This window comes from Poecilia reticulata, linkage group LG10 (assembly GCF_000633615.1).
Source record: "Poecilia reticulata strain Guanapo linkage group LG10, Guppy_female_1.0+MT, whole genome shotgun sequence".
In the NCBI taxonomy this organism is placed as follows: Eukaryota; Metazoa; Chordata; class Actinopteri; order Cyprinodontiformes; family Poeciliidae; genus Poecilia; species Poecilia reticulata.
In genome coordinates this window covers 17,520,758-17,533,623 of record NC_024340.1, presented here as the reverse complement: position 1 = coordinate 17,533,623, position 12,866 = coordinate 17,520,758, and the positions used below count along the sequence as shown (strand labels likewise).

General features: G+C 40.5%; 1 protein-coding gene across 9 annotated transcripts in view; it reads left to right on the top strand.

Moving 5' to 3' along the window:
• The window catches only part of diaph2 (diaphanous-related formin 2), a 450,956-nt gene that overhangs the window by 357,977 nt on the left and 80,113 nt on the right, over window positions 1–12,866 (top strand). For all 9 annotated transcript variants that reach the window (XM_008420583.2, XM_008420582.2, XM_017307147.1 and 6 more), the window contains one exon: window positions 5,992–6,127. In XM_008420583.2, coding sequence (XP_008418805.1) covers window positions 5,992–6,127 — 136 coding nt within the window. The remainder of the gene's footprint in view (window positions 1–5,991; window positions 6,128–12,866) is intronic.

The following is a 12,866-nucleotide window of genomic DNA, read 5'->3' as shown; positions in this document are numbered from 1 at the left end:
GGTGCATTATTACATTTTATATGTTCCTTTGCTCAAAATTAGACATTTTGTCAAAATTGGCTTTAAACAAGTTCATTCAGATGAATTCATTTGAACATGGAGAAAAATTAATAGTTCGTTGACGTATCAACCAGGTGCAAATTGAATTGGTAATGATAGAAGCCATGTGAAAAGTAAAGTAAAAATCCCCTGTTTTTCTCAGCAGTCTTCTAAACATGTATTTACCTGTCTTCGCCTCTCTGCCATCTCTCTTTCCCACCTGGCACCTCCCCTAAAGCTCCAGGTGACAGGATGATGACATCCTGTCCAGACGGCGTTCTCTTTTTCTCTTCGCAGCCCGTTAATGTAAATGGAAAGGTCCCCTTGTCTGAATCCCTCTCGTTTTCTGACTCTGATCCTCGTGTGAAACCCGCTTCCCATTCTCTCTGATCAAAGTGCACGAGCGCGCAGCACAGCGCAGCGCAGCACAGCACAGCACAGCACAGCACAGCACAGCTCTCCCTGAAGGATTCCAGAGTTGCATATCTGTAAAAGAGGCATCCACCCAAGAAAATAAATTATTCTCTCAAGCAAATAGCTGGATATGAATATTTTATTACCGATTTCCTGCTATGGTTAAGGGGATAGAAGTAAGTGGGATATAGTGTAGTTAATATATTCATACAAAAACAATCCTTTAATCACCACATTCCTCAGATATTATTTATAGTTTTTGGCGCTTCAGCTTTACTGACAGAAAGGCTAATCCCATCTGCTTCCAGAGCACAAGGAATCAATGGTTGTTCCTATTTGAATGTTGTTTTTATTTTTCTTACCCCGTGAAACAACTAGGCTAACTCATTTCTTCCTCCAAAAAAAAGGTCTTATGCTTTATTCATCTTTGACTTGCATCGACTCCTTCTTGATTGTGACAAATGGCAAATCAAATAAACGTGATGACTTGTTGTCAGTGAACATGCTAGCTGGATTTAGCCTCTTGGAACGCCTGGTGCGCCGCTGACATTTGTTTATTATTCTTTTAAAATACGAAGATATGAAGTTGTTTGACTCGGACAAAACATCCTCGCTAAGTTCCTTCTCCGTCGCGCCGCCCTTTGTAACGCATTCACAGCACAAAGCATCTGCTGTATTAAAGAATTCCCTTGCAGTACAGTCACCCTAAATTGCTTTTACTAAAAAGCGGAAGCTTAATGCACCCGACCGACATAAGGCATTTGAGCAAACGCATTGACAGACAGTTCTCACAGAACTGAATGTAACTGATAAGAGAATCCATTAACTCTATTTTCCTTCTGTTTCATTCTCCGTCTCTCCCTTACCCCCACCTCGTTTTTTCTTTTTTCTTTTTTTTTTTTTTTGAGCCCAATAAAATATCATTTGAGCCAGTATTTGAGGAGTTCAACAATTTGTTAATTTAATGCTACTGCCATACTTTGAAATAGAGTATGGGTGAAATGCAATAGCAGGGAGTGTTATATGTAATCCTGACCAGGAGCATGAGGATGGGGAGTTTTTCTTTTTCATTAATGAGTTATCAAAGCACAGCAGATGGGCTGGGATGAGCCAACAGTTTTCCTTGTTAATGGAGTGACTTTCTAATATGACCAAATCACTCAGAGTGGGTCCATAGAGTAACAGGATAGGACGTTTCTGAGAAGGTTTTTAATATTTGTAGGTGCCATTTTTCACCTTATTTGATATAATCCTCATTTATTCTTTCAAAATATAAAAAGTGATCGCCGCTTTTAGACTCGGCTGAGTCATCATCATGTTTATGCGATATATTTACTTACTGTACAGCGACTTTGAAGGTCACCCATCAATATGTGAGTACATGTATACAGCAGCAGAAGCCTCCCAGTCTGTAACCTATAACTTCTTGAAGCCATTTCACCCCACATCCTGGCACACGGTGCAGCAGATGGCTAATAAACACATTTGCTACTTAAAGCCCAGGCGTTGTAGTGTTTGTAAAATTCAAATGAGATATAGCGATGGCACCCTCTCTGTGTGAGATCATTGGTGCAACCGAGCAGTTGGAAATACTTATTACGCCCTCACTGGACCGGCAAACTCATTTGCATGGGAAGGGAACCATGCTGCGGGAGATGTGTTGTGTTGCACAGGTCAAGGAGGAACAATACACACATTTTAGAAATTATAAAGACAACAGAGCCAGACTGGGTATCATGGCCTTAAAAAAGAACTGCCATGTTAGTACTTGGACAGCATTACCGACAGCTGAATGCCAAATGGGACACATTTTGTTTTTACAAAATTTTAAATTTCTTATTTTTAAAAAATTTGCATAGCCAATATTTGATAGTGATGCATGCATGAACAAATTTTTCTAAAAACCAGAAGGACTTGGAGATTTTTTGTAGCGTTCACTCATTCAAATCCAGGTTTCCAGGTCACAAGGTGTGTATAGTAAGTTCTGCATGTGAACTGTGAATGAACTGCGGCTGGAAAAAAGGGAGGCAACAAAGAGACATCCAGACCCAAAGCCCAAACTCTAAATGGACTTCCTGAACTTCCTGACTGCCTGAAAATATCTGTTTCTATGTACTCCAAAAAGATACATCTATAGAAAGATATTTGCCTAATTTTCTTTGCAAAATAGTTGAAAAATGATTGGATGGAAAGAGTTTGGGAACATAAGTTGTCAAGTACTACCACAGATTCTCAATTGAATTTCAATGTGGACTTTGACTGAGCCATTCTAACATGCTTATATTCCATTGTAGCTCTTGATTCTAACTTTTTTATGTACGCTATTATAAGTTTTCCCCAGGATTTAGCTCTATCCATGTCTCACCTATGCTGCACCTTCGAAGGAAAATAATGCCAGGAGTATCAAACTCCATTCCTCAAGCTCAGAAGTCCCACAACTTTTAGATGAGGCTTTGCTTCAACACATCTAAGTCAAATGATTAGGTCAATAAATGGTAATGACAAATGGACAAGTGCTTTTCAAGTCATTTACATTGGAGCCACATTCACCTATTCACACTCACTAACATGCACACATTTATACACCAAGTAGTCAACTTGGGGTCAAGTGCCTTGCCCTGGGACACACCAACATGTGACAGCTGAAGTCAAACCTAAAACCTTACAATTGTAAGACGACTACTCTATCCACACAGCCACAGTTGCCCCTATATTAAAATCAAGAGCACAATTTAGTCACACTTGACTGTTGATATATTTTTCTCCATTTGAATCAAGTTTGTTGAACTAAGGACACAACTATGAGTTTGTGGACTGGAGTTTGACGCCCTCGATGTCATACTGTTAGTTTCATTTGCATCTCAACCAGAGTTCAATATTTTTTCTCATCTCACCAGAGGAACCATTTTCTGCATGCATGCTGTGTTTTCTTTGGCACAACAGATTCTCAGAGGGACAAACAACAAAATACAAATACCAAAGAGAAAAATCTTTCACGTTTTCTCTTAAAATCGCATCGTATGGTTTGGTTTAGTCCAGAATGCATTAGAGAACTAACTGGACATCAATATCTGAGCAAGATGTCAAATCAACCAGTTTATTTATCAAGTCACATTTCATTAGAATATTTTAATCTTGGACGTCCTCCCACAATAAACGGAGCTGTCAGGAAAATTGAGCGTGATACAATCGATGTTCGCCCGAAGGAAATTTCAGCCTGTCGCAGAGAACTGGAAAAGGGACACAAAATAAACCACAGATGCAGGGCTTTGATAATTAGAGGTGTTGTTTGATTAGAGACGCTAAATTATGTATCGTAATCATGTTTACAGTCAGAATTAATTGTTTGTTTAGAGTAAGTTTCGCCGACAGGACTTATGTACGTAATCTACATAATTTCTACTCCGATTTTATCCTGAAGCACTTCAGCAACGTTCATTTGGAAATGAGCTGAACCCTGCTGGCGGTTGGCTGTCAGAGCTGCTCATCATTTGGAGAAAATATGGGAGCTAAACGTTTTGTTGCTAATACAAGGCACAGCTCTCATCCTGTTGAAAGCAGTGGTAGAGTGGATGCAATCAATATCCTGTGCAGGGGGCAGTGGTCTAATTTACACAGCCTTGATGTGGTGATTAAATACAGGTTGGTATGAGAGACGTCGCTGACTTGCAGTGGTTTGAGACAAGTAATCACAGTTTCACAACACACACAATATTAGTACCATACTTGCCCTTTCTTCACTATCATTTTGTTTATTTCCAGGATTTAAACTTGATATTTTTTTTATCACAATTACTCCACCTCGCTCTTCTCTCTCTGTCTCTGCTGCCATCGCTGCCCTTGTCATCCATCAAGGAGGCGGTGACAACGAGGGCCCGTGTCCTTGGACATGTAGAAAAGCCCTGCTATTGACTGGCATGATGAGCTGCTCTTTCCTTGTTCCTTTCCCGCAATCCCCATAATCCCTCTGTCTTAGCTGCCAACACGGCGCACTCATCAGGACCACAGGGGCAGTGGATGGGGGGCCTGCTGTCGCCACATATTATATCACCGCTCAGAGAGGGTTATGCCTTCGCTTAAAGCTGCCCACATGGATGCATACGGGAGAAGGAACACCACAGATGAGCTGAAGCATAAAGATGTAAATGGACTCCAACCTTAGCGCACATAATCGTATGGATTTACTAACATGAAGTATGACCTCCCACACGTGGAACCTCTGCTGCGCCACAGGCGTAGCATGCAACAGCATTTTGTTGTCTCCAAAGGTCACACAGTTGCATCTTATTCTCTCCTTGCAGCAGAACAAACTGACAGATTTGTACAGTGCTGAAGACATACGGTTTATTATCTCTCCATCCCGGATTCCTTTCTGGCATTTCAGCTGGTGACCGCGGAGGAGACGGATGCTTTCTGAATGCTGGGCTCGCTACACGGCTGCCACATGTTGCTTTCTCAATTAAATGTCTTTCCAGTGTTGTCTGAAGAATTATGCCTGCGTTATGTCGTGCAGACATTTGCAAAAGCGTTCAGTTTGAACCTTTTCACGTTTTGTCTCATTAGAGCCACAAAATTCAATGCATTTTAATTGGGTTTTATGTTATTGACCAACTGAATGAGCATAATTATCAAGTTGATACCTGATTTTTGTTTTTATCTCTGGTCTTGGAGTGCAGCCTATTGGCGTCGAGAAAAATGAGAATGTTGCCCTTGGACATGCCAATAGCATGTCGAGTAGCATGGCGCCTGGTGTTTTAGCTTCCAAAACTGCATTTTCTTTAAAACATGTTAGATATTCTTTATAAAAAAATCCATGAATAGGTGAATTTTCCACATTCAGCAGAATAATCTACTGTGAACAGGCGGGGCTCTTCTGGGCCACTTCATGCACTATGCCTAAATGTTAGCTAATTGAGAGTGCCCCGGTTTTTGATGCTCTGTGTATGTATAGTGACACCTTTTACAATTCTTACAAGAAAAGCTGTAGAACTTTTGCTGGTAAATTTATTAGATAACCAAGCAATTCTGCTAAAATAGGAGACAAGACGAGCAACATTCTTTCATGAAAATTTGACATGGAAATATTGATTTTTTTTTTTTTTGTATTATTATTTTTTCTGTGAAATACTTTGAAGTTTGTGTTATGTGATAAAATGTGTAAAAGCCAAAGGCTATGAATACTTTTTGAAAGCACTGGTTATGTGTGAATGTCCTCATTCATGTAGGTTTGGCATTAAATCAGCTGTCGGACTGAAATCATGTACAGAAACCTCACTGATAGATAGGCTTATAATAAAAAAAGGCCTATACACGGCAACAGATACATTGTTTATTCCAGACGCTTATCTCTATCAAGCCAGTTGCTGAATAAGAATTTGCTGATGGTATTCTGCTGCTCCTGTACACTATACAGTGTAGAAGATGATAAAAGAGTGAAGGTGGCAGAGCAACATTCTGATTTTATCTGTTTGTGTGTGTCTGCGTGCGTGTGTGTGCGTGTGTGTGTGTGTGTGTGTGTGTGTGCGCGCGCCTCATCAGGAAGCCGTGAAGGAGAACCACAAGAAGAGGGAGATGGAGGAGAAGATCAAGAGAGCCAAGCTGGCGAAGGAGAAAGCTGAGCGAGAGAAGCAGGAGCGTCAGCAGAAGAAGAAGCAGCTGATTGACATGAACAAAGGTACGCTGCTTCTCCCCATGCTGCTGCCGAGACGGAGACGGGGAGTTCAGGGGACAAGAAGCACAAGGGTGGAGAGAGGGTTTCATGGAAATTTGCTGCACACGGATTTGCACTCAGCTGCTGATACTAATGTAGAGAAGCAGGGGGAGGGAGTCCTTTATTTTAGTTTATTTTCAACTCTCATGTTTACAGTGCTTCCATAGCTCAGTCAGTGCTTCCAGACAAAAGAGAGGTTATGCTAGAGTTGGTATTTTCTACTTATCCACATTCTGTAGACAAAAAACATTCTCCCCCTGCTGCATCTAAAAATTGAACACATTTTATTCAGTCATGCTTCCAGTTATTGGAAAGTAGTCACAAATAAACTCAAATATTTTGTTTGCTTACAGAGACGCATACTGGAAAATGCGGGCTGCATGTAAAGATAGGAAATTAAGGCCCGCTTTATCGACTAAACCGGAGATTGCTGTGTGGATGGCAATCTCAACATGATCATTATGGCTCTGGTAGTTTACCATTCATTACATGGAAGCAATGTAAGGAAAAATAATAGTATAACAGTTTCCAGAAACGCTGTAATGACTCCTCTGTCCTGCAGCAACGGCAGCCAGTCGTGTATTGATCAGTGTGAGCTGCCATTGTTTCGCACGTGGAGGAAAAAACACAGTGTCAGAGGCTGATGCGTGTGTCTAGTTACGACAATGACACTGAAGGAATTTCAAGCCTGGGAGGCCTTACAGGCAGTCAGTGCACTCTTTTGTCCATTATTTATTCATATTTTTTGACTAACAGACTGGGATTTCCACACCACTTTCTAAATGTCAGTGCTAGCCAAGGACCTCTCCATCGCCCAGCCTCATTGGGAAATATGACAAGACAGTCTCCAGCACGCCACAGACTCTCCAAGATAATTGATGCATGCTACAGTTCTTCTCTCGCTCTTTTTCTTTTTTTTTTTTTTGTTCCTTGAGCAGAGACCTCTCTGAAAGCTCTACTTTCAATAATCCAACATGGCTGAGCTGAAGGAGGCTGTCTACCCCCTCTCCCTCTGTGTCTGGCAAACCAGATGGAGAAGGATGGAGAAGTGGTGCGATATTAAATATTTCTGCCAGAGCAGATTTTGATCTTGGTTTCTGAATGCCATAATATGACATTCAGAATGAATAAAACATGAGGATGACATGGGCAGCGTTGCCTGCAGCCTCCGAGATAGTGGGGGATTGTGCTGCGCACCGACACCTAGATTACTGGACTGTCTCGATGACGGTGACCTTGGAAAATTATGGAAAACTCGCTTTCTTAATCCAAGATGCACTTGGCATGACCAGCTTGTCTGCTGTCAAGGTTCTTACCTGCATGTTTTTTTCATTAAACCTAGAATCATTTCATGTATTTTTACTTGTTTCTATGCGGAAAGCAACCTAACAAAAGCCGCGCTCTGTTAATGTGTCTGAGGACTAGGAATTTAAGCTCCAACCAGAAACAGGTGGAAGTGTGTTCAACTTATGTGTTTGTCCTCCCGCCCTCGGTTTCCTTTTTGTTTGGAAGATGTAAACAGTTTCTCTCCTAGGTGTACACACCCCTGTTGAAAGACCAGATTTATGAGCCCAGGTTTATGAGATGCAATAACAACGCAACATGGAGGAAAAATGAGCTTTTTCCAGTGTTAATTTATCACATATCCTTTGCCTTGAAACTGAAATACCAAAATATCTGTGAGGGGGGGAAGATATAAAAAAATTAAATGAGGTGTAGCGACCTGGTTGTGAAGGGAGTGTATCTTTGGACTAATTCTGGGTTGAGGTACACGATGAATTATTATCAGCATAAGTTTTTGGATGCATTCACCCTGCGTCTTGTTGTTACCACAGGCTGAGTAAAGTGCAAATCATCTGGGACGTGTGATTGATAGGAGTGCATCAGGCCGGGGCCGTGTACACATTTAGTTGTGCGTTGCGCTTGTGGCAGTTTAATTAACTTTTTCTATTTTACTAAACAAGCTAAGCTATTTATGACTTGATGTAGATATATCTTTATATTGTGGAGTCTTGTTTGGCCTTTTCTACGCTTAGTGTATTGTAGGCTCACTAAATGAGCCACAGAAGTCCAAACAGACCCCATCATCAAGCAAATAATTTCAGCCCGACGCTGCATGGGCCAAAAATCTAAACTCTGCCTTGCCTGCAGCCTCAGACATTTCAGGGATTGCGTTGTGCACCGACACAGAGTACTGGCCAATCTTAATAATGGCGAACTTGAAAATATGGAATATCCACTTTCCTAATGCAGGAGGTGCTCAGCGCTGCCAGCTTTTCCTCTGTCAAGGTCGTTACCGGCATTATTATTATTTTTTTTAACCTTGACATTTTTTTTCCTGTTCCTTCAGTTGTTTTTCTTTGTGGAAAGCAATCTAAGGAAGGACAAACGCATGCAGGGCTCCGTTAATGCGTCTGATGAATGGGAATGTAAGCTCCAGCCAGAAGAAGGGTTGAGGTTAAAGCAGCTCGGTGGTTTGCGCTCGCGCCCCGCGTCTCGGTTTCCTTTTAAGCTGTTTGGTTGGAAAATATATAGCAGGAAATTCAATGTTTTCTTGTTGCGCATCTTTCTTCTCTGCGCCTCCTCTCCTCCCTGTTTGACAGCCTTGGCTTGAGACTCTCGGCTCTTGTCTCCCTGCCTGCTCTAAAATTCTACATGTGCTTCACATATTCGAAGAGTTGGTTATTTGAGGTGATTTTCCTATCAATATTTCATGCGGAGCCTCACTCTTGTTTTCCGCGATGGTTTGGGAAAACAGAGAAGTGAGCAACACAAAGAGACTCGTGTAATTCCTCTCACCATTAATTAATGATGGCTGAGCATTTTTGACATTAATTTTAAATTCTGGGGGTTAAAAGGCTAAATGAAATCCTGAAATAGATAGTTTAGACACCTGCTCTTAGAGATCAGACTGATGGAAATTGAGTAGAACCAGCTATGTTTTCTGTGTTTTTGGATGCATAAGCTGAGCAGATGGGGTAAACATATGCCTATTGTGTTATGAGAATTAAGCACAGGTCAGTGTCTTATCTATTTTAGGGATTTACTGGTTTGCTCATTTTGTGGCTTAAAGGACTGCTTGATGGATAATAGTATTTTGTTTAACGCAATTTCAAGAGTCTATTTTTGAGAAGGGATAGATTTTATGTCATTTCACAAATTGCAACCTAATCCTCTTTGCTCGCAAATGATTAACAATGAAATGCATTTTTAATGAGAGTTTAATTCATTTAGCTTTTTGCCATGATGGCACCAGGATGGAGGAAAGAGGAGAGGGAGAGCAGATAAACGCTTTTAGGAAAGTGGTAATATAAAAAAAATAATAATAACCCCTTGAAATGATGTCCTCTCTTTGTATCACTTTTCCAACAAAGTGACAGATAGATAAGAGAAGTGTATCACTAAACACTCCTCTTAGTTAAGTATTTGAAATCTTAATGTATGAAATATCTTATAAAATCATTACCCAGTCACTCAATTTGTTTTAATTTGCTCTAAGTGGATTCTCTTGAACTGACCAGCTGTTCAACATTTACAGAACCACTTTAGATCAGTGGAAGTGACTGTTGAGCTCTGCAGAATATAAACTCAAGCTAATGCCTGTGTCTATTACAGGCTAAGAGCAGGATATTTTTACTGCAAGGAAATGAAATGAAACAATGTCAGCAGCAGAAAGCCGGGCTCTGCACAGAGCTGCAGCGTGGTGGAGGACTTGAACTTTCCTTCTCTAAAGGCATCAGAGTGAGGAGAAGCAGGGCCCCTCTGGTCGCCGGCATGGCTGGCTTCACCGGGGTCAGCCCCCCCGTCTGGGGCGAGTGTCTGAACCCGCATGTCATCTGCATATTCCCAGTCAAATTCGCTAAGCTCTCAAAAGACCCGGAAAGCCTGTTTGCTTTTTGAGCACAATGTGGTCTGGCATGAAGCACATATGAACAAAAAAAACAAAAAAAAAACACAGCAAATAAGTAGATGCCAGTAGACCGTTATGTTTCAGCCAGGTACCGGGGAGACCTTCTTCTGAGCAACGTAAGCAAAAAAAAATGCTGATTTTATTGGTATTTTGTGTATTAAACAAATGAAAAACTGAAAAAAATGGTACATAGTTTATTATTAGAGATATAAATTTAAGCTTTGCTTTGCATTTCTTTTCAAATTATATTCTGTAAATTAATGTTTTGCTGCTTCTAACAGTTTTGAACAGCTAGTCAGTTTGTAGCTCAGTGGTGAAATAGCTAATGCTGAGCCATGGAGAGTGTCTGTAAGCACCAGTTTCTAAGTCTTGTTTCCAGTTTCCAATTACAAACGGACCTGAACTTTGATTGGGCCTTTCTTATTCATAAATATACTTTGATCTAAACCAGAGGTCTGTAACCTTAACAGAGCCACACATGTCAGATGATGTACTGAAAAGACAACTTTAATTTTTGATAAATATTTACTATGATTCATTTATTGTTATGTTCCTATAAAATACATGGATTTTTGTGGTGGTCATGTGACAAAGTGTAAAAAAAGACTTCAGAAGGAAGACATTACACAGCTGACTTTTTTTAACCCCTTGAATATAGTCAGCTGTTTCACTAAAACCTTAAAAATACAAAAGCTCTAAACATGCACTTATCTTTTTTATTCTGTCTTCATTGCATCATTTTTTTTTGCTGAATGGATGGAAGACCACCCAGCTGCCTCAATCCACTGCAACAGCTTGCAGACACCAGAAAAATGCAAATCCATACATTGCTTTGCTTTAACAGAATACAGTTTATGATAAATGTGTTTTGGCAGGAGACATATGTTCCAACATTGCCACTGAACGCACAATATAATCATCTTTTATGCTGTTATCTTTGTTCATTCAGCATCTGGAAGCTGGATAAAAACAACTTAAAATCTATATTTGCACTTACAAATCATAAAGCCTAAAGGTGAGTGAATTAATGTGGTGGTAATAATGGACATGGAGTTCAGCTCAAGATGGTGTCGCCACAGTTGATTTTTATCGCAGAAATGTGTGTGTTTCTTTCCTCTTCCAAAGCTCAGTGTGTGTGTGTCTTGTTTTTTTTTTGGTTTTTTTTGAGCTGCTAAGTTTTTTAGGCATTCTTCCCTCTCAGCAAGGCCTGCTAAAATGAGGTCTCCGTGTCTGTATGATTCTCTGCAGAGAGCAGTTGGCATGTTGACAATGATGGGCCTGCAGCTTCTATTTATGCATCCTTCTTGTCAAACTTTCACTCGCTGTGGATCAAATGGTGTATGTTTACACAAATAAAAAAAAGTGGGCTTCTCTGGGAGAGGCGTATATTTTATAAATATGAGGGAAAAATAAGTCTGTGAGGTTAGTTAGGTTAGGCCTTGACAGCAGACTGCAAGGTTTGCATTCCCTATGTGTTTTTTATTTCCGTAGAAGTTTACATCCAACTACACAAGCCGGGTGTCAAAGAGGGAAGAGTTGAATTTGTGACTCTTTAATGTCAGTCATGTTGGAAAACACTCTTACTTCAAAAGTTAATACTTTTAATTAGCTTTGGATTACTTTTTGGTGGATGGATGGATGGATGGATGGATGGATGGATGGATGGATGGATGGATGGATGGATGGATGGATGGATGGATGGATGGATGGATGGATGGATGGATGGATGGATGGATGGATGGATGGATGGATGGATGGTAAGTTGGATAAACAGATGGATGGAATGATAGAGTTGAAAATAAATTGAAAAATGCATATAAAATGTGCTCAAAGGTCCTGAGGATGAATATTTTCCATATTCTGTTTTTTTTTTCCCACACGCATCCAAACCTGAATAAATTAAAACATTGTATAATTTTTCAGACCTCATAGAAAAAAAAGCCTTTCAGATGTTCAGAAACCGCTACATGTTGAAGTTCAGTTCACGTTTTGACTCCGTACCTGATAGCCCGTCCACATCTCTAAGTTTTCTCTCAAATTTGGCTGCAGCTTCTTTTTCTTCCCCTTCTTGTGTATTTTTAAACACGGAAAACATTTTTTTAATTTATGTTTCCATTATTGTGGCCTGCTAAACTAAAGTGACATATTTCTGTGCAGCCGGCTGACTGCTTGTGGCTGGCAGAGCCCTGTCAGGACTGACAGTGCTGGAGCTGCAAATTGATGGCTCTGTGTGACACTGACAGCTGCCAGTAGGCCAGCACATACCTGCGTAGCAGCCATGCCAGCCAGGTGATCATAGACAAGAGCTGACATGCCACGGCGGGGTGGACAGGTTGCCTCTCCAAGTTTGCATAGTGTCCCCACAGCTCGGCAGACGTTGCAAATAATATTACCGGGGAAGATAGCTTTAGAGACGTGAAGGTCAGAGACACAAGCAGATAAAAAAAATGTTGAGCTTCTCGCTTTACCTCAGCTTAGCTTGAAAAAAATGAAGCGGATATTATAGCTGAAGCCGACCTTCGTGTTTGATATAGAACGTAAAAAACAAGGGCAGACCTTTCAACAATGTAACGGTGATATATGTTTCAGTGCTCCTCTATTTGCTGCATGTTTATTCCCCCATGTGTAATTTCTGCTTCCAGGAATTGCGGTCTTCCATGCATTCATTATATGCACTGTCTTTGAAAAGTAAACAAAACTCTTGATTTATTTATTTATTTTTAATATTTTTATTCTGCAATCCTTCTTTACTCATGTCTATGTGGTTAAAAGTCCATCTGGGAAATATGTATT